Source organism: Suricata suricatta, chromosome 3 (genome assembly GCF_006229205.1).
Source record: "Suricata suricatta isolate VVHF042 chromosome 3, meerkat_22Aug2017_6uvM2_HiC, whole genome shotgun sequence".
Lineage (NCBI taxonomy): Eukaryota > Metazoa > Chordata > Mammalia > Carnivora > Herpestidae > Suricata > Suricata suricatta.
Window position 1 is genome coordinate 75,208,746 of NC_043702.1, and position 23,276 is coordinate 75,232,021.

General features: G+C 41.1%; 1 protein-coding gene across 5 annotated transcripts in view; it reads right to left on the bottom strand.

Moving 5' to 3' along the window:
- Positions 1-23,276, bottom strand: part of FMNL2 (formin like 2) — a 307,011-nt gene that overhangs the window by 44,631 nt on the left and 239,104 nt on the right. For all 5 annotated transcript variants that reach the window (XM_029934582.1, XM_029934585.1, XM_029934586.1 and 2 more), the window contains exons 8-9: positions 19,475-19,551; positions 17,719-17,812 (exon numbers count right to left, since the gene is read on the bottom strand). In XM_029934582.1, coding sequence (XP_029790442.1) covers positions 17,719-17,812; positions 19,475-19,551 — 171 coding nt within the window. The remainder of the gene's footprint in view (positions 1-17,718; positions 17,813-19,474; positions 19,552-23,276) is intronic.

Consider the following 23,276-nt stretch of genomic DNA (forward strand, 5'->3'; position numbering starts at 1 on the left):
GTCAGTAAAAACACATAGAGATTTTTTTCAAGGCTTCTATTCCTCTGGGAAGACCAGAATACACTGCAGCTCAAGAGAGACTGGTATTTAAGTAGCTACCTGAGGACTAAATGACAAGAAAAAGCCTTTGGTCACCTCTGGGATGAATGACCTGTCAGACTCGTGCTAAAGTAGGAGGAGGCCTAACATTATCCTTTTTTTCATTCATTCTCCTCACAGATTCATCCTCAGAGTACACTCGATTTGGCCCAGCAAGGCAAGGGCGAGGACCCAGTGACACTTTCTGATGGTCATCGCGTGTTCACTGAAGTGTACCAAGAGCACAGGAGAGGAGTTACTTGAGCCCTGTGGCACCGTCACCACACTCTCAGGGCCTGCTCAGGAGACAGACGTCAAACCATGCTCTCTTCACTCGCGAATCCCAAGTCAAACTAAATCTAGCAAAGATGTGCAGTGAATTCAGAGTCCTTTAAGACAAGGACTCTTTGTTTGCTAGAGCAAAGACCTCGGTGCACAAACAGGCAAATGCCTGAGGTTTCTCCACCGCTCCCTCCTCTCATGCCACATCCCCTCCACTTTCTTCCGTGCTCTGCCCTAATCCTGGCTCTCCGACAGGAGCACCCTACACTTAGCTAAACGGAATCACTTGCACCTGACGCAAAAGAGAGCAGACAGCTTATCTGAGAAATGGTTCTGGGTCCAAGGGTTTCTGAGGCCCTTTCTAGAGCCGGTGAGGTCCGAGCTGTTATTATGGCGACACTAGGATGGTACTTGCTGTTTTCACCGCGTAGACAGAAGTAGTGCAGAAGCAACGGTGGGTGGATAAAACCACTGCTCCCCTGGCACAACTCAAAGCAGTGGCACCAAGTATTAGAGAACTCACTGCATTCACCAGTGTCCATTTAAAACAAAATTAAAAAGCCAGTTTCATTTAAGGATACCCTTGATAAAAGGACATATCTGATGAACAGTTAGTATTCAAAATAACCTAAAGTACTGATACAAGTCAACACCAAAAAACAAAAAATCGAATTAAAGATGGGCAGAAAGCAGGAACAGATATTTCTCCAAAAAGACATACAGATGACCAACAGACACAGGAAAAGATGCTCATCATCATTTACCATCAGGGAAATGCAAATCAAAACCACAATGAAATACCACCTCACACCTGTCAGAATGGCTAAAATCAACAATACAAGAAACAACAAGTGTTGGAAAGGATGTGGAGGAAAAGGAACCCTCTTACACTGCTGGTGGGAATGCAAACTAGAGCAGCCATTGTGGAAAACAGTATGGAGGTTCCGCAAAAAGTTAAAAATAGAATTACCATAGGATCCAGTAATCGCACTCCTTGGTATTTACCCAAAAAGTACAAAAACATTAATTAAAGGGATACATGCAGCCTATACTTATTGCAGCATTATTTACAATAGCCAAATTGTGGAAGCAGCCAAGTGTCTATCAACAGATGAATGGATAAAGATTGTGTGTGTGTGTGTGTGTGTGTGTGTGTGTGTGTGTAACACTATTATTCAGCCACAAAAGAACAAAATCTTGCCATTTGCAACAACATGGATGGAGCTAAAAAGTATAATGCTAAGCAGAATAAGTCAGTCAGAGAAACACCATATGACTTCACTCATAATGGGGAATTTAATAACAAAACAAACAAGCAAAGGAAAAAAAGAGAGAAATCAAGAAACAGATCCAACTACAGAGAATAAACAAATGGCTACCAGAGGGGAGGTGGGTAGGGGGATGGGTGAAATGGGTGAAGGGAATTAAGAGTACATTTATCATGGTGAGCAGCTAGGGCACCTGAGTGGCTCAGTCGGTTAAGCGTCTGACTTTGGCTCAGGTCATGATCTCACGGTTCAAGCCCCGCATCAGGTTCTGTGTTGACAGCTCAGAGCCTGGAGCCTGTTTCAGATTCTGTGTCTCCCTCTCTCTCTCTGCCCCTCCCTTGTTTGCACTCTGTCTCTCTCCATCTCAAAAATAAACAAACAGTAAAAATTTAAAAAAAAAGTCATGGTGAGCAGTGAATAATGTATAGAACTGCTGACTCAATATATTGTACACCTGACACTATTCTAATACTGTATGTTAACTATACTGGAATTAAAACTAAAAATTTAATTAAAAAAATACCCTTGATGATGCAATAAAAAATACTAATTTTATTTCATCTTGACCAGTGAATATACACCTCTTTAGTATTCTACTTGACAAGATGGGAAGCCTGCATAAAGCATGTCTGCTATTTATTAAAATATGGTGTCTTGAGGAAAAGGACTTCTGTGATTATTCTAGTTTCAAAATGATCAGCCTTCTTTTCATTCTTATTTGAAAGAATAACTAACACACCACAGTTATTCAGACTTAAAAACTTGGCAGTAAATTTTCTTGAAAATGGATGAAGGAAACTGACCATATTGCTCTCCAATGACAAAAATTAAGCTTTCAAGCAAAAATGAGAATTTGGGGAAACTTAGGTTCACCATGAGTTTGGCAGCCTTTCCAATATTTAAAGATTTTTCTGATGAAACTGGTGGTGATAATAACGTGTTCTTTTAAAAAACATTGCATGGGGTACCTGAGTGGCTCAGTTGGTTAGGCGTCTGACTTTGGCTTATGTCATGATCTCACTCACGGTTTGTGGGTTCAAGCCCTGTGTCGGGCTCTGTGCTGACACCTCAGAGCCTGGAGTCTGCTTCAGATTCCATGTCTCCCTCTCTCTCTGACCCTCCCCTGCTCATGCTCTGTTTATGTCTCAATAATAAATAAACATAAAAATGGTTTTAATAAAAAATAAAATATTCCATGATGAAATTTGTCAATATTGAGATCTGAATAATTCAGCGAATTGATATTTTCCAACTAAATACTGCATATCGTTACAAAACTGTGCATTTGTTCAAGGTACAAGACAGGCAAATAAATTTTAAAGTTAACAGAGTACAAGAAGTTCATTAATACAGTTTCAGATCCTACTTTGCAACTAATCTTTAAGAAACTACTACCTGTCCAGTGTTTGTATAGTATAGTTTCAAAAGAAGATATCCACTTGAAAATGCTATTAAAATACTTCCTTTTCCATCTGTGCATGTGTGTAGGGCTGGATTTTCTTCAACTACTTGACCAAAACAGCACAACTGAATGCAGAAGCAGATGGGTCTGCTGCTCCCTTCTATTAAGCTAAATTTTAAAAGATGTATAAGATATAAAATAATAGCACTTTTATAGACTGAATTGTGCTAAAGGGTGTCTGGACAAAGTTCATATGTCAAAGCCCTACCCTCGATTCAACAGTATTTGGAAATAAGGCTTTTAGCAGGTAAGTAAGGTTAAATGAGATCATAAGGGTGAGTCCCTAAACCAATGACATTAATGGCCTTAAAAGAAAAGACCTGTGTGTAAACACACACACACACACCCACCCACCTACCCACCAGGAAAGACCATCTGAGGATACAGCACCTGTAAGCCAGACAAGGACCACCACAAAAAACCCAACTATGCTGGCTGGAAGACTTTCAGCCTCCCTGTGAGGAAATGCATTTCTGTTGTTTAAGCCATTCAGTGTATGACATTTTATTATGGGAGCTCAAGATGACTAAAGTAGTCACTACTGTCACTGATATAAAAAAACGTTTTTTTAATGTGTATTTATTTAGAGAGAGAAAGAGAAGACGGAGACTGAGCACAAGTCGAGGAGGGGCAGAGAGCAAGGGAGACACAGAATCCAAAGCAGGCAACAGGCTCCGAGCTGTTAGCACAGAGCCCGACATGGAGCTCAAAGTCACAAACTGCAAGATCATGACCTGAGCCAGTCAGATGCTTAATCGACTGAGCCATCCAGGTGCCCGTCACTCATTTTTTTCTTAAAGTTTTGAAAAAAAAAGATTTTTTAACATTAATATGTAATAAGTCTATTATGTTAGTTTTTTTTTAAGTTTTTACTTATTTTGAAAGAAAGAGAGAGAGGGCATGAGCAGGGCAAGGGCAGAGAGAGAGGGAGCGAGACAGAATCTCATACAGGCACCGGTCTGTCAGCACAGAGCCTGATGTGGGGCTCAAATTCACAAACTGTGAGATCATGACCTGAGCAGAAATTAAGAGTCAGATGCTTAATTGACTGAGCCACCCAGGCAGCTGACTATTATGTCATTTTTAATGAAGTAAGTATCAAAACTTTGCTTACATTTCTAATGGAGTAAATATCAATACAAAACCTGCATAAACTGAAAACTGGGGGAACCTTCATAATTTTTAAGCATGTTGGGATGCCTAGCTGGTTTAGTCAGTTAAGCATGACTCTTGATCTCAGGGTTGTGAGTTCAAGCCCCACATTGGGTATAGAGATTACTTAAACTTAAAAAATTATTTTTGCGGGGCGCCTGTGTGGATCAGTCAAATGAGCGTCTGACTTCGGCTCAGGTCATGGTCTCACAGTTCATGGGTTTGAGCCCCAGGTTAGGCTCTGTGCTGACAGCTCAGAGCCTGGAGCCTGCTTTGAATTCTGTGTCTCCCTCTCTCTCTGCCCCTCCCAGCTTGTTCATTCTTTTTCTCAGTCTCAAAAAAAAATTAGAAAAACTTTTAATTAAAACATGTTTAATATAAAAAGGGGTCTTGAGGCCAAAAATTTAAAAACTAGTAGATCATACTACTGAGAATAGCTTCTTTATTTCTACAAAGATGATGAATTCTCAAAACCCAAAAACCTGAAGAAGCCAATGAACGGGTTTCTAAGAGTAAAATATCTTACAAGATAGTCAGAGAGTCCATCACCCCATACAAAGGACTACAACACCTGTCATCTCTCCACAAAGGTGAAGTCCCATCTTTCAGACAGGGCGGGCAGATTTCCTGTATAGCAAGAAACCTTCCACCAGTTTACAAGGTAGAAAAAAGACTAAAAAAAAAAAAACAAAAAAACCTTCAGTTCTTATGTTACACAAAGACAGGTACAATCCCTGGCATTAGACAGGTTAGACGGGAGTGGATCCCTGACCGCGCGCCGCGGTCTCTGGGATGTGCCTAGCTCTGTCACACAGAGGCTCATTACAAAGCTAGATATTTGTCTCCCAAAGCTACATAAACGCTGGATTCCGAGCAAGAATATGAGAGAGACGAAAACATGCTCTCCTACAAGGTCTACAGGGCATGCATTCCCCAAAGTTCAGAGACAATTAAACTCAGTCAGTCTACCCAAGTAAACAGATTTGCCCTAGAACGCATGACACACTAACCTACCACACAATAAAGAACAAATATGCAAGCAACAAAAAGATGATTATCTTTTAACAATGCCGTTAAACATGTCCTTGATAACTACCGCCCAGAATACACTTCTTCCTAGCCTTACACCTAATTCCTGGAAAATACTTCAAAATGGAAAAATTCAGTGCGGTATACCAGTAAACCGGGATACCACATGTGTTGCTGGTACACTGGTGGGGAAGGAGCCCTCATTTTCCACGGCCAAAACCGAACTGCTGAAACTAAACAGGGCTACAGCTCATGTTACTGTAATTGGCCATTTTCACTCTCCAGTGACGCAGAGCTGGGGGGAAAATTCCGTCAGAGAGCTCAACTTCACGATGAAGGGGGACTGACGGTGATTGCTGGACCACAATCAGGAACCACTGGGCCATTTTCTTCTGTGTGTGTTTGAGGCAACTGTTGTGAATGAAAACTAAGCATGACTGTATACCCTTGGCAGACTGAAACAAAGAATGAAAGAACTGAGCAGGAGCCACACACACACCACTACAGTGAAGGGACTAAGTAAGCAGAACAGAGTGCAGGGGTGAGGGAGGAGCCAGGAAATGAATCTTCTGAATAATGGCTCAAAAGCTCGGTCTTTCAAACACTGCCCAAGAAAGTGATGCATCTGCAGACAGGCCCTTAACGAGCGGCAGGTACCACACATCCTCAGTACATCCATTTGGCTTTCTGGTGAGAGAGGCAGCAAGTTCCTTGAACATGCTGCAGATCTTTTTCAATGACACTTGGGTTTAGAAACCAATGCAGCCATTTCCAGGTGGTTATAAAGGGGATCAAGGGACTAACAATCCAGTGTAGTCTAAAATTATAGTGCCCTGTTTTTATTTTAAGCTTGTTGCTGTCCTACCAACTGCCCTTAGACACATTATAGTTGTTCTTGCTTGTCAATTTATGTACCAAACATTTCATTATCTGGGTACTTTGTTTTCCTATCTGTAATACAAAAATCATTTAACCTTCCTCAGATAGAACCATCTGAACACATATGCATGATACATACTATACACGTAGACATGTGCAAACCAAATTTTATATGGAAATAGGAAACTGTAGAATTGAAAGGGATACAGAGACCATGTCACTAACTTGTCACCTGAAACAGGAACTTGCTCTACAAGATACCAGACCCACCAGGTATATGCTAACTCTCCTGACTGTCTTTTGTGCCCTGTGCTGGTCTCTTCTGAGCACACTTCCAGCCCATTCTAGCCTGGCCTCCTTACTTCTCTAGATTGAGGCCCCATGGAATTCATCTCTTCAGTTATAATCCCCTTCTCTATTTGGATTACACACACACACACACAATCCCCAGTGCCTCTGTTTAAACCTGTTCTCTCATTGTCTTTAGTTCAGAACCAAGAATCTGATGTTGGGCATTTTACCATCACTAAGAGAATAAATTTAGTAAAAACAAGCCTGTTTTCTTCTCTGGAAAGAAAAAAATCCCAAATTATGTTTTTTTGTGGTGGTGCTACTTTGTTCTTAATTAAATGTATATAATTTGAATAGATGTTTATTCTCCTCTTATGTCTGTTCCCAAATTCAATGCACTATCCTGTCCTGATTTTTGTGGCTTTGTATCCACTGTCATGGCCACAAACTTGATCCAGGGCCCAGTCATTTAATGCTTGAACTACTTACCTTCCAAACTCCAGCATCTCCCCTTTCACATACTTCATGGAGAGCATCAGGACTCGGGATTTATTACCTAAAATGCCCTTCTCAGATTTCCACAGAATCAAACAGAACAGATATAAAGACTCTATCAGTGTAAAGTGCTTTATGACTATTAGTTGCTTCTCTTTCCCTTTTTCTTTCCTTCCTACTTTATCTTCCAGTCGAGATTCTCTCACAGGTTTCAAATTGCTCCGCTCTTCCCTCCTCAGAAGCTGAATCGTGCCTGCGCCCTGCCACGCTTTATCCTGCATCACGGCCCCTGGTCAGACATGGCTCCCTGCCTTGCAGCACCATTATCCTGGCCTTCCCTGCTCCAGGACCCCAACCGTTTTCTCCTTCTGTTCCCAGAATTCCCTCCACCCACCTAACACATCTCTTCTTCCTTCCTTGATGCTGCTCGAGACCAATCCTCTCTTTTCAGGCCCAATGCAAATAGCCTAGTTAGTCCTGGATTTTACCAATAACTAAAAATACTCTAATAACCTGCTCAATCTATAACTGCTCCAATAAGGTTTGCTTTGTAGTAGAAAATTGAGGGTGTTGAATAAACATGTGTAGAAAGTGTATGGTATACGACAACATGTTATAGAACATGACTGAGCCTTGTATGTCAACGGACCTGGATAAAAATCCCAAAGTTGCCATTTGCTAAAGTAGGTCCATAGGCCTATTTACTCTAAACCTCTTGTTCTTTATTCCTACTTCATAGCATGGACCCTACTAAAGTAATACATAGTAGCCTGTTGATACTCAGCAAACAACAAATGGGAGCCTTCCTATTTCTATATATGTATATGCCTTTTTTGGTACACATGACATAATCTTCTGGCTGTTTGTAACATGGAATAAAATGGAATAGATTCATGAACTCTGCGCATGCTTTCTTTCTGAAGATGATTGTTTATTAGTTTAAAAGAAACCAACCAAATAAAACCCTTATGTAGTAAATATGGAGCCCAAATAAATTTGAAAAGGTGCTACGTTTTATAAGTATTTAAATTTCAAATGAAATCTGAGCTTGATTCACACAGGAAGTCAAGCTTAATAAGCATATTCATGATAGTAACACCTGGAACTAGTTTAAATTATAATAGGGAATAAAACCTATTAGCACAATTCCTGAAGTTCTGAATTATTGACCTCTTCTTGTTTACCTTAGCATACATTTAGTCCTTAATGGTCTACTAAGTCAACACTTTCTCAAGGCAGTAGAAACTTTCGTGGAACAAAATCAGGTCTTTTATTTTCTGTCACTCTCCTGATCTTATAAAAGTGGTTTTTTCCATGGTGAGAAGTATATTTACTCAACAATCCTCTAAAAGTTCCAAAGAATTTTGACTGTCTCTATTTTTGTAGAAATATTACACAAAAGATAACCAGTCTCTTTAGGAAAGACAAAAGAAAGCTAGTCATATAAAACACAACTAGAATGGGGGCACCTGGGTGGCTCAGTCGGTTAGGCATCTGACTCTTGATTTCAGCGCAAGTCAGAATCTCACAATTCATGAGATCAAGCCCCACGTCAGTCTCTACACTGGCAGCATGGAGCCTGCTTGGGATTCTCTCTCTCTCTCTCTCTCTCTCTCTCTCTCTCTCTCTCTCTCTCTCTCACTCTCCTATTCATACTTTCTCTCTCAAAATAAACAAACTTAAAAAAATCTTTTTAATTTAAAAACAATACTAGAATGAAAAAAATCTATCCTTACACAATATGGACATTTAGCTACATGAGGCATGTTACTTCCCAAACACTACAAGCAACACACACAGAAAATCAAAGCTACTCCAAACCCCTTCATTTGTTCCCTTTTAGGGCCTGTTACTTTACATAAATACATCTCTATGCTGTTACTCATAATACACACATGCATATAATATACATACATGCATATATGCATACATAACACAAATATTTATGATTTATCCTTTTCCCGACTAACATATCTAGCATAGCATTTTCATAATTGTTTTAACAGTTCTATTAAACTTGGCAGCCTAGTTAATAAGATGGTTAAAACAGCCCTGGGTCTAGGGCTTAGCCACTGCTTAGCACTGAATTTAACGAACACTAAAAATAACCTATAATCCAGATTTGACATTTTAAAACAATTCTATTTTCACTTCATATAAATGTGCTTTTAAAAGCAGCGAGGACAAATAGTATGAAAGCATACTTATCTCCCAAGATACAGACAATAAAAACCCAGAAAAAAACAAAAAAACCTCCTTGTTATTACAAGTCAGGTGAAGTGAGGAAGAAAAAGAATAGAGAGGTATTCTTTCACACAGGAAAAAGTAATGTAGGCACCCCTAAAATAGACTCGAACAATATTCTGCAGAAGTAAATATCAGAATGGCCACCAAATCCTAACCGAGAATGAAGAACTCCCCATTCTAAGAGTTTGGGGACTTGGTGATGACGTTGTCAGAGCTGTAAGACTCTGATTGCAACTCCCTCAGCAACTCGCAGCAGCAGAGTGCTTGACATCATCCATCCATACCTTACAACCATAACAACCCTGAAAGGTCAAAGACGCACTTCTCGAGTCAAAGTGCCGTGTTCAGGCGCCCGGGCAGCCTCTGGTGGGGATCCCACGGCGTCGTGAAGTGACACGCAGCTCTCACTGGCTTTTTCTGAGCTCTCTCACTGTTCTCCTCCCAGAAAATGCAACGGGACACAGAGGCCTACGATTTTACAGTTGGCAAAGGGCCCAGATTTTAGAAATGGGATTTTCACATGAATAAAAACAAAAAGGAGGCAACATGGTTTTTTTTTCTGTTTGTTTTTAAAGGTGGCTGCTATGAATGAAATAAAGCCTGAGGCTCCCTGTTGGGTAAATTGCACTCGGGCTTGTGGGGAGAGGGGAGGGTCTAATGAAAAAGGTTGAAGAGCAAAGGATCTCTACAAATGCTCCCAGATACCGCGATAATCTCATCTGTCCCCAGGAGCCACTACCCTCTTGTACTTTTGTCCTTTAGTTCCCTCGGGCCCACAGCAAAGGAAAGGCCTGTAGATATTAGGAGTAAATGTAGTCAGCAAAGTCCCAAGGAATGAGAAATATGAATGGCGAAATCTCTAAAAGCTCAAATTCTAACCACACCCTGCTCTGTCAATGTGACCTCATGCTAAGCCCACTGCCAATCGACTCGCACAGCAAAATGTAACTTTTTTTTTTCCTTTTTTACTGAAAGAGTAGATCTAAACAGCAAATGCTTGGAGAACACATTTCCTACCACTGTTTCTTGCTTCCTTAGGCTACAGGGCAATATGAAGGCTCTGGAATAAGCCACAGGGTCTTTCCTGATCTGCTCCTAACTTCACATCCCACCTAAGTCTTCCCCACACCCTCTTCCCTTTAAGAATGGAGAGAACAGTAAACTACAACTACAGTCTTTGAAGCTTTGTTAGGATGCTACCTTCTCTGTATAAAAGGACAGCTTTATCTGGCATGGTAGGCTGAATAATGTCCTCCCCAAAGATGTCCATGTCCTAACCCCTGTCCTTGTAAATATTTACCTTACATATAGAAGGGACTCTGCAGGTATGATTAAGACCTGGATTTTGAAATGGGAAGATTATCCTGGATTATCTGAGTATACCTGATACAATCACAAGGGCCACTAAAGGGAGGAGGCCAGAGGACCAGAGTCAGAAAACGCCATGAGCCAAGGAATATACCCAGCTTCTAGAAACGGAAAGGAGAGGGAAATGGATTACCCAAAACAATGTCACTGTATAGATTCATTTTACACATCTGACCAACAGAACTCTAGGATAATATGCAATGTTATAAACCCACCAACCTAGTAAAGGCTTAGCTTAATTAAAGTGTTTGATCTGCAATCAACTGATGCCACTACGTTTGTGCCAATTTATTACGGCAGTGATAAGAAACTTGGGGCGGTTGGGTGGCTCAGTCTGTTAAGCGTCTGGCTTTGGCTCAGGTCATGATCTCACAGTTCATGGGTTCGAGCCTCGCATCCAGCTTTGTGCTGGCAGCTCAGAGCCTGGAGCCTGCTTCCTATGCTGTATCTCCCTCTCTCTCTGACCCTCTCCTGCTCACATGGTCTCTGTCTCTCAAAAATAAATTAAAAACATTAAAAAATTAAAAACAAAAAGAAACTAAGATACCTGGTTTACTCTTACTCATCCTAAATTCAGGTTGGGCACCTTTTCCAATAGGAAACCTCCTCTGGGAATTCCCACCCCATTTGCCCTCTTTCCTTCACCTCCTCTTGCTTCGTTTGTATTCCTCTTAAAAAACATCTGACATTTACCTTCATAAAGTCTAATAGTTTAAGTGTCAAAAATACTTATTCTGTTTTGTTAACTGGACAGGGATGCTCCCCCTTAGGATAGGGCCAGGTCTTACTCATTTTCTTATTGCCAGTGTTTACCAATGTATCTGACACAAAGGGGCACTCAAATATTTATGAAATTATTTTCCAGTAAGTTAGCATGACTCATCCCTTAATGATCAACATGAGGCCAGCCTTCACTTCCTTAGGAGATGATAAAGACATAGATGATAAAGAAATAACTAGCTCGTTACCAGGGGCTCAGAAATCCTCTGTAAATGGCTCCTTTCTCCTCTAGAAAGGTTCTAAAAATATGGTTTGCCCACAGCAAACTGGCTTAAAAGAAGCGGTAACCATTCTTTCTAACTCCCATGAAGAAGTTTATAAAGCTTTCAGTCCTGAGGAGAAACCAAGTATTGGGTTGAGAGAAGGAGAAAAAGAAAACAGAAGAGGAACAACTAGAGATATATTGGTAATTCTTAAAAAGTTACTGAGGTGAACTGTATTTTCCAAAGATGACCACAGACGGTTCCCCCACCCCACGTGTCCTCCTGCACCGTGACCTTCACGATCCACCATCAAGAAGCGAAGACACTGTTTCCCCTTTGCATCTGTGCTGGCCTTAGTGACTCACTTATCATCAACAGAATGCAGTGGAAATGACACTGATGACTCTGACACTAGCTCAGAAGACACGTTGCAACTTCTATCTCTTTGAATACCTTATCTCTAGATGTTCCTTCCTGGACAGGTTTTTTTGGAATCCAGCTCTCCTGCTCTAAGATGCTCCAGTCACATGGAGTTCTACACGGAGGCACTCTGGTTGACAGGCTCTACTGAGCTCAGCCTGTGAGTCATCAGAGCCCAGAAGCTAGATACTTGAATTGAAGAAGCTTCCAAATGAATTCCTCCCCCTCGTTGGAGGGATCTTGCCTGATGAGGCCCCGGGCATGATGGCACCAGGACAATCATCCCTACCTGGCTTAGCCTGGCCTGACCTCCTGATCCACAGAATCCATGAACATAATAAGAATATGTTGGGGGTAATTTATTATACACAAGCAGTACCTATAACCATTAATAAACAGTTCAAAAAAATAATTGCTGTGATTCTGCTTCCTGGTCCCTGGAAGATGGACTGGCCAGAGAAGAATCTCAGTGAATCAGATTAATGGAATTCTGGCTTCGTACAGTGAAACACATGCGTGCCTTAGAACTGGAGCTCCCAGTGTGGGACCTAAGAAAATACTCTGCTCATAGTTCACCGAGAGACAGAACAAAATACCCTTCTCTCCATACTGAAAATTTTTACCAATGAAGGAGTTATCTGGATGGTCTTGTGCTGAATTTATAATCCTACACTCTCAAATGTTCGAGAGGTTAGACTAGATGGGATTAAACTCAGAAGGATGTTGGAAGCACACCAAAATGTCTGCTCTCCTTCCTGCCCAATTTGCCCCATTGTAAATAAAACTTGACAGGCTTTCTTAAATCAACTTAATAATGTGTCGCACGAGTGCTTTCCGGTGCCCAGTAGCGAAACCACATCAGTTTTCTTAAGAAGCTTTCTAGAAAAAGGCCAAAAAAATATTGACTACTGCCAAGAGTGTTGTGTACAGGAGCACTGGTGGCCTTGAGTGACTCATTTCACAAGGCTCCACCTCTTTACACTGGAAGGGCAGAAGTGGGAAGGAGTTAGGCCTTTAATAACCAAACTCAGGCCTCGGGCTTATTTGTTAAAGCCAGATGCTGTCATTTTGGAAGGAGATGAGAACACAGTTATAATCATTCTGGAATCCTGATGAATTCCAGGTGCACCTCCCAGCAGTCTGGGGGAGCTGGTAGCTCAAGGTCCTCCAAGAGTTTTATTACTACTATGATAGCAGGCTATTCCATTGTAGAGTCTGTGCGCCTTCGCATCTTTCCCTCTGATTTCAAATGGGAGCATTTGTTGCCAGACTTTTGGAGAGGCTTTCTTAAAAGCAGTTTGTCCAACTTATCAAAGAATAGAATGCAAAAAAGTAGGAAGACTAAGAAAAGTTGGAGAGAGCAAGATCTAGGTAGAAGACCTCAAGGTTCCCCAGGGGGACTGGACTAAATAGTGTTTATAACTCTGAAGTGGGGGCTGGTTCGTGTCCTTACCCGTAAGTGTACTTTTATGACCTAAGTGGATCACTAGCTATGGTCCATGGTATTTGGGAGAGAAGAGGCAGCATGATGAGAACCTTAAGAAGTGTTTATGGAGGCTAGGCTTCAAGGGCACACAGCCTGAACGTAGCCGCATTTTACAAACAGTTGCCCATTTTCCAGGGCTGGTTCCCTAGGCTCCTGGTCAACCCTGTGTCTTTCACAACATCCTTCCAATCAACCCTTTCTTCTGTACGTTACAGTCACAGTTTCTGGTTCTTGCAAACAAGACCCTGAACTAATGCAAATACCAACAGGGTGCCCTTTGCTTCCCGATTTTTTTTTTTCCTGTGTGGTAGGCCAACTGTTCAAAAACATACGCTGCGATGCAACTAAGAAAGTATCAATTCAGACAAGAGAGTAATACGTCCCTCCACATGACTAAATTAGCCAGTAAGTGGAAAAAAAACAAAAAGATGACCCCTTGTTCTCACCCTGGTCTTCAATTCAGAACCATCAATTTTCATAAGGAGATGTTTCAACACCAAAACCAAATGTATTCATTCCTTTTACTTAGGAAAAAAAAATTAAGAGAAAGGGATTCAAGCAGTACAATGATTGAATGGTTTAGTCTTTACCCACTCACTACACTCACATTTTCAAATATGTCATACATGAAACATGCTTGGTATAAGAACTCATCTATCCTCAAATACACTGAGGTGATGTATGTGCTTGCTCAGGGACACCCGGCTTAGCCCCAACCTCCACACCCACCAAAAGCAAGGCCTTGGGTTAATACTCTTCCTGCCATCAGAAGTTATTCAATTACGGGGCGCCTGGGTGGCTCAGTCGGTTAATCCTCCGGCTTCGACTCAGGTCATGATCTCGCGGTTTGTGGGTTTGAGCCCAGCATCGGGCTCTGTGCTGACAGCGAGCTCAGAGCCCGGAGCCTGTTTCGGATTCTGTGTCTCCCTCTCTGTGACTCTCCCCTGCTTGCACTGTCTCTCTTTGTCTCTCAAAAATAAATTAAAAAAAAATTCAATTGTAAAAGCTCCCTCTTTTCCTGAAGCATGTACTTTAGACATGTGGCAAAATTCTTTGCAAAAACACAGAAAACCACACTTGTTGAGATTGTGAATTTCAATTGAAATGTGAGAAATTTAAAAAATCATACATAAAAGTCTTTCCTTCCTTCCTTTCATTTGATTTGAATTAATTTGTGGTGGTCAAATATAACAGAATGGATTTGTTGGCTCAAAAAGCGGAGAGGGAAAACATCGTGCTACATACTTAGGACACATAGTCTTTAAACTTGCCCTTAGAATCTGGCACCATGTTGTGGCAGATGCGTGGCTGTGCTTAACACTGATCAAAGCCCAAGGGGACCGGCTTCTCTACTGCATTTTACTTTATTTGCAAAACAAGACACTGATGTCCCGTGTTGAACCCCACGACTACCTTCCATCAGTCCTGGTGAAAACGAGGAAATCCCTTCATTTTTCTTTAGGAGGTGAATGGAATCCCGACTTACTAAAAGGGATACAAAGCTTTAAAAACAATCTTCTTGAAGGTAAAGACTCTTTGTTGGCCCTTCTCCCTAGTATCCTACCTAGTACTTACGATACTGTCCCTGCCACGAACGGCTCCATGCAGATTCCTCTCACCCAAACCCGATCCGCAGAAGCATCTGAGAACCTAAGTACAGCTGTTCCTGATCAGGAACAGCTGCCTCCCACATCTCCCTAGACCCAGAAGATTCCACTGACATTTTTGCTAAAATGATTAAAGAACACACGCTTAACTATGATGTAGAAGAAAATAAATTCCCTCACATAAAATAGAAGAAAAGAAATTGAAAAGGCTCTGGGCAGACTACAGCATTACATTAAAAAAAAAAAAAAGCAGCAATACAAATATGCTTTTCACCCTAAGACTGAACAGATAAATGGGTTGACGCTCTTTTGAGAGGGACCGCACCCTGAGGCTAACGCGTGCCGAAAGGACACACAAAACCCAGCTCTTGTCCCTTTTCTTCCCACGTGCCATTGTTTCTCTAAGATGCAAATACCCATCCACGGAGAATCAGATCTTAAACACCATCACTTATATAAGGAATTACAGAAATTAGCAGATCTTGGTTAAAGCTTTTAAAATTCGAAGTCAAAATTATTTTAGTTTGCATTGCTACTTACTTAGCCATTAGATCTACGAAGATTACTTTTTTCCGACTAAGCACACACAATGCCCTCAATGCCTAAACCATACACAATTCTGATGCCAGATCGCTAAGACTCAATTCTGCAAGTATTATTATGCATACGAAAAAAAACTCTATTTTACCTAAAGGGAAACAAAATTAACCTCCATCTCATGAATTACCGGTTTTAATGATTACTGATTGTATACAGTATAATTTTAGGACATCATTTGACCTGCAATATAATCAGAGGCTAGTTGTGATACTGCTCATGTTATAACATGGGTCGTGATAACTGTAGTTAGTGCTTCCAGACTGGAAGGAATTAGACATGATATGAGCAAGTACGACCCAACGATAAAGATTTGGGAGTTACATTGCCTTAGCACGCTGTTTCACTTTCCTATTAGATCTGTCCACCCAAACATTTATCTCTTACTTATAAATCTTATGTACTAATACAGGATATATAAATACATTTACAGATCAACATTCATACATTCTCATCTCTAAAGCCTCTATTTGTTTTTGAAGCCTAAGTATGAATTTAAAGATTCACTATTACTTTTGTCATTTTCTTAGAACCTGCAAAGTTTTTCACTATCACTGAGGCTGAACAGATAAAAAGACAGTATTTGATTCTGTCCATGGTTTGCAAAACAAAATGTTAATCTCAAAATCTTACAACAGTGACTGAAAGGAGGGAAATGATACAAATAAGTCAGCAGGAGGACTGCTTTCCTTTGTGACATCTGTGAAGCTTTCTAACCCACATCCAGGATCATATTCACTTTCTAGTACGTTTGGCAGCTAGTAATTCCAAGTAAGGGAGCAAGGTGGCGGAAATGGCTCTGAGGTCCTGTCTAATTCAATATTTTCCCCCCAGAGTTTCACGTACAACGGGGCCCAAATACCACCTGAAACGGAAGTTCAAATCAGGAGCACCAAATCCTGGTCCTGGCTCTGCCACTCAGCTAGCTATGTGACCATGGACAAACAAAACATAGTTGGAATGTCAGTTTATTCTTATAGAACATGCCGACATTAATACTTGTCTCACATATTCCCACAGAACCACATGATTACATGTGTGTACCTGGGCACAGCACCTGCCATATGGTAGATCTTCGATAAATACCAGCTGGGTTCTACTCCAGAGGCTCCCAGGAATGATGAGCGAGAGTCTGCAAGTCCCTCTGAGATCTGATTCTAATCCAGAAGAACTGGAATCAAATGGGGCTGCCAGGAGAAGGCAGAATTTGGCTGATGACCCTGCTGAAGCCTGAGCTTACTTATTTTTGTGATGTCCCACCTCAAAGTAGCCTCAGATATTAGGCACAAACAAGGGAGCAAACAGGCACTCTCTGGGCCCACGGAACCCTGCACACTACCACTAAGGGGAATCAGCGGTCAGCTCAGTCATGATGTCTTGATACCGTGGGCCACGACCCTTGGCACCACATCATCTGTAATTGTTTCTTCCTTGGCAGTCCTTTTAGTTCCATTTTCAACCATGCAAGTCCACTGGTTTACTGTTTGCCTAGGACAGGATCACCTGGTTAAGATTACAAACTGCTAAAAATCAGTGTCTGTATTTATTTGAGAGGTTTCTTGTGGCCTCCAGCACAGCAATGCTAATATAAGTGATTTAGGGAAAGTAGCTATGTCTGAAGAGTTCATTAAATGTACATGGTGGGTGCTCAAGTATCAACCATAATGAAAACCACAGACGTTTAACAAAACATGTTTTCAAACTGGCAATTCCATGTTCTCCAAAGAGATATGGATCCTGCAAATAGTTTTTAACTTTGCTTGGAAATGTGACATCAAAGAAAGCTTCATGTATCCATTTAAGATATTTAGACTAAGTTTACTACTTCTCCCTCTGTGACATCTTAGAAAATTAACTAGTCTACCCTGGAGGCCCCAGCATAAAAAGGTAAACCAGGGCGATGGATGTTAACTAACTTACTGGGGTGATCATTTCCCAACATACACAAATACCGCACACCTGAAACTAATACATGCAATTATATCTCAGTAATAAAACATACATACGGAAAATATAAATCATTCTGTTCAAAGATGTCCAAATGTTTGTGTGAGCCAACGACAAAGTATCCTACCTCCTTAAAGTTGTCGAATGCTGATAAAATGATTTCATGCCCGCCTCTGACAAGACAAACAGCTGCCAGGAGTTCTAAGACAAGGGCTTTTGTTCTGTGGAAACACGAAGAAACAAGCAAAAAAAAAAAAAAAAAAAAAATCAGTGGAAGTGACATGGTGAATCAGCTCTTCTGTCCTTCCAAAATGGCTATGATAATAAATAATTTGTTCCTATAGGTTCCTTAAACTATTACTAAGGCATATTTAAGTACATTTTTAAACTTTTACTAACTTCTATGTATGTGATTAATCTGAGATAGCAAAGTTGGAAGCGAGGTTTTCCACTCCCAAAATTACAAATTAAAATTACTCAGTAATGGAAATTAATTCTGGGAAGATTGATCTTTCACTTCCATCAGTGGGTGACTCAGTACACTCAGTACACTATGTTTGAGAAAGTTTATTGATAAGCTAAAGACAATTGGGAACTTGGTTATATATCCAGGAAAACATCCCATTGGTAATATATGTTCTCTGGTTTCACAGAGAAATAACATTTGCCCCACAAAATCAAAATCTACTGAAATTAATGTCCTATATTTCAAATCTAATTCACAGATGGCGTTATGAAGATCCCGTGTGACAAAGCAAGTTTCCATCACCACTTCTTTATATGCAGGAGATCTGAAAGGAGCTGGATTATAGCAGTGCTGATACAAAAATATTTTCTCTGACTCAAGAAAACGCCATCTGAAATATTTTTAGAAGGAAACCCTTGAAGCGCATTGTTTTCTCATAATAAGATTGCTTCAATATTTTTTTTTCTGGAAAAAAGCTATTGCCAACCTATAAAGATCAGCCTGATAATCTACAATGTCAACTATTTTAAGAAAAATGAATAACTACTTCCCTGTAGCGGAAAGCAGGGACACAGAAGCAAGAATACCCAGATTTCCTAGTAAACTAAAAAAGCGATCGCAAAGTTGCAAAAACTATTAAGTTTGAAATAGTATTAAACATTTAAATAGGACTTTACGGTTTGCATTTCATTCCATACCAGAAAGGATCTCATTTGAAATCAGATTTTTTTAGCTGCATTAACTGGTGTTTCGATATACCGTCTATGCCGAGGCATCTGGTGAAGGGAGTAAGACTTGTGAAATGCAGGATCCCTCACCAAAATGGAAAACATTACAGTAACTAAAATAAACTGAAGACAGGCTTCTAGAGATAATGTGTGATGTGACTAATACAGCACTGGCCTTTAGAGGCAAGTGAGTAGAAGAAGCAATCCACATGCACAGTTATTTTTGTTTTGTGGTTTTTTTTTTGTTGGGTAATAAAAACTACCTATGTAAAGGTTACATGTAAAGTGCGGACAAGGAATAATGGTTATAGTTCGCATTCAGCAATAAGTGGTGTAGCTAAGTCTGTATCAAGACTCTCCTGGCCCCAATCCTAACAACCTGGCAAACTCCTGCTCTCCAACAAATTTGGCGAAATTTGCAAGGAAGCTAAAAACCAGGTCTGGAAAGAAGTGAAAGCTTGAAGAGAACAGTGAAGGGCTAATGTTTTCCCCCAGTTGTTCAACTCCACTCCATGTAAAACTGTAACTTCACTGAGAAGAAAATTCTACACAGCCAAGGAGTCCACTGGCAACCTTAATCCAAAGAGGTACGTTTGAAGGTTTCCAAACTCTAACTTGGCTAAGTGTTGACTAGCTTCTCTGCTTTCTGCAGGCAGATTTATACCTGAACAATTATAAAGTAAGCTTACCTTGGATTCTTGTTGTTCAAGCTCAGTGCAATCTCATTGACAGCATGTGGATGGGACATGACCATGTTGAAACCATACTGAAATTAATGTGAAATAGAGCATTAGAGTCAGCTTGGAGGACTGTCTGCATTCATTTAAAAAAAGGGGGGGGGGAACTTGAAAATTCTACCTAAGATAATTTATAGCATGACAAATGCATCTATGTCTCTAACACATCAGTGCCTGAATGTATTTCTCTATGAAAAATTTTAGGAATCATGCTAGTATCAAGAGACCAGATTCTCATTCTTTATGATTGAACAATGTGTTTCCCTTTATTAAAATGGTGAAAAGCCTCCAGTCCAATCATTCTCAATCTGGATGCTCAAGATCACGTGGAAGAGTACAAAACACACAACACTGATTCTCTGGGATACACTCTAGGTCAGTATACTCTGGCAGGTGAGAATTTTACCACCGAATCCCCAATGCAATATACTTTGAAGCTCAAGGATGGGACCTTGGCATCTGAACATTTTTTAAGCTGACTTCTCTATGCAGTCAGGATTGATAACCACTGCTTCTCGTCCCTTCTCTGGGCAATGGCTAACAGGACCAAAACCTGGGAAGACCTGTCTTACCCTGAGGCTCGTTAATTTAAAAAAGTAACAAGTTCCAAAACAGGCTCCAGAATCACTCTAGATTCTGCTGATTTGAGGAATTATTCCTTCTCCTCCAAGCTCACTCTCAGTTCGTGACTTTATCTCTAATTACACAGAGAAAATCTAAGCCCTCGGAAAAAAAAAAAATCTTCTAAAAGCTCCCAACCCAACATCCATCCACCCACAGACACACAGCTTACCTCCGCATGGCTTCCTGAAGAGCAACCTCCTGGGATCCAATCCAAGGCCAATCCCTCCACTGGAGTCTTTGATCCCCTTCCCGCCCACCAGCTGAAAAACTTCCTATGCTCCAACAATCCTCCCAGCTCTCATTATTTCTCTGATTCATTAGCATAAAAACTCAACTGAAACAGTAACAACAACAGCAAAATCCCTCTTGACCCTACAATCTGTGTCCACTTACCACCTTGTTTCTCAGCTAACGTCTACAGCAAAACTCCAAGCACTCACGGTCTCCTCCTCCTGTCTCTTGTAAGCACTTTATTTTTTTAAGTGTTTATATATTTATTGGGCGGGGGGGGGGGGGGGGGGGGGGGGGGGGGGCGCAGAGAGAGAGGGAGAGAAAGAGAATCCCAAGCAGGCTCTGCACTGTCAGCGTGGAGCCCGATGTGGGGCTAAAAACCACGAATAGCAAGATCATGACCTGAGCCTAAGTCAGACACTTAACCGACTGAGCCACTCAGGTGCCCTGCAATCACTTTAATCAGGTGTATCATCCCCACTCTCCAATCAATCTGTTCATCCCAGAAATGCCAAAGACCCACACTTTGCTAAGCACAGGCCAAGTCTCATGGCTCATCCTGACAGAGCAGCCATACTGGTCACAGCTGAGCACTCTCTTCTCCTTGAAACACTTCTGTACTTGGCTCCTCCCTCCCTGTCCGCTTCTCAGTCTCTCTAGTTTTTCCTCAGGTCTCTGACATTTAAACAGAATGCCTCACGGTTCATATTTTAGATCTCTTTGTGTCTCTGTTGATCTCACTCCCTGGCTTTATACACCATCTATTAGACCAAATACTATTAATTCTCAAATTTTTAACTCCAGCTCAGACCTCTGCTTTGAATTCCAGATTGGCATATCCAACCACTTAAGATCTCTATTTGGATGACTCAGACATCATTTAAAAAATTTTTTTTCAATGTTTATTAATTTTTTTGAGGGACAGAGACAGAGCATGAGTGGGGGAAGAGCAGAGAGAGAAGGAGACACAGGATCTGAAGCAGGCTTCAGGCTCTGAGCTGTCAGCATGGAGCCCAACATGGGGCTTGAACCCCAAAACTGTGAGATCATGACCTGAGCTGAAGTCAGATACCTAACCAACTGAGCCACTCGGGTGCCCCCAGATGACTACAGATATCTTAAAGGTAACATTCCTAAAACTTCACTCTTAGTCTGGTCTCCCTAATCTGCCTATCCTGCAGCCTTCCCCATCGTAGTAGATGGCAACTCCACTGTACAGAGGCCCAAGACAAACTAATGGGTGCCACCCTCCTCTCTTCAACACAGATCCAAATTGCCTTTACCATGAAAGGAAAAACAGGATCCTGCCCCGTCATCATGTCTGCTCCTATAATCCTGGTCCATACCACATCAACACCCACCTAAAATTAATGCAGCAGCCCTCTAAACAATCTACCTCCTTTTGCCTTTGCCCCTCCAAGGTCAATCCTAAACACACAAGCTAGACTGTCATGCTAAAATTAAGTATCAGATCACATAACACACATCACATTTTCCCTCAGAACTGTTCAACAGCTTTCCACTCATAGTAAAGCCAGTATCCTTTCACTGGCTCATAAAGCCTTCCATAGTCAGGACCCCATGTTAACTTCTAATTTCATCTCCCTCTCCTTCTTATTCTGATCCAACCAACCTGGCCTCCTTCTTGCACTTCGAGTACATCAGACTTAGTCCTGCCCCATGGCCTTTGCACTCATTCTTTTTCTACCCACAATCTTCTTTCCCTAAAATCTCTTACCTTGTTTCCTCATTCAAATTGCTACCATGACAAATTGCTACTTCTCCAGGACACTTTCCCAGTTGGCCTAATTAAAACTCAACACACATTTTCATTACTTCCCATTCTAATTTCCTGACTAGTTTTTCTACAACAGGATTAGTAACAGTTCTCTGGAGTCCATCTTCCTGCATTTAAATCTGACTCTGCCGCTTACCGGCTAATTAAGTAAAACCTAATCTCTCTGTGTCTCAGCTTCCTCATCAGTAAAATGGGGAGAGTAGTATTACCAATCTCATAGGACTATTAGGAGCTTTAAATTAAGTACTAGGCCTAAAAGAGCTGGTCCTCTTAGGAAGCATTCTGTGTGAGCTCATCATCTTTATTATCTCGAACACTGCATGTTTTACCCATTTATTTATCACCTGTCACCCCTTTCATTAGAAAGTAAGTTCTCTGGGGCATTTATTCCCTCTGCCCAGAACAGAGTCTAAGTGGCAATGCTCAAAAAATATTGACAGAGAAAATAAAATGCATGTCGCTTCTTCAATTCAGCACCCTTATGCTAGGTTTGAATTCTAACACCCTCTACCTACACAGTTACTTTCCACCTCTGCTTGGACCTACCATTAGCATCCCTACTCATGGATATCAAATCCTGTTTTAATATGTGAATTATGTTTTTCTGATTCTTACCCCTGATTCCACTTACCTAACTCAGACCCTATCCAGGTGCCAACTTCCCCTTTGTTGTTAAAGTTAATCCCCTGTTATGTTGGGGATAACCGGCTTCATCATCTACAGGGAGAATCTGTCCTTGTAACAAGAATCTTCCAGGTGCTTCTTATAGAGATTAAGACCCACTAAGCCCAAAAGACAGTAAATTCTAACTTCTCACCTTTTTACCATATAACCCTCTGAGAACCATTAACCAATGTATGAGTCTATTCACTCCTAATGTTTTTAATTTTTTAAGTTTATTTATTTATTCTGAAAGAGAGAGAGAGAGTACACGCACACACAAGTAGAAGAGGGGGAGAGGGAGAGAGAGAATCCCAGGCAGGCTCTGCACTGTCAGCACAGAGCCCTACATGGGGCTCAAACCCACTAAACAGTGAGATCATGACCTGAGCCGAGATCAAGAGTCAGATGCCCAAGTGACTGAGCTACCCAGGTGCCCCT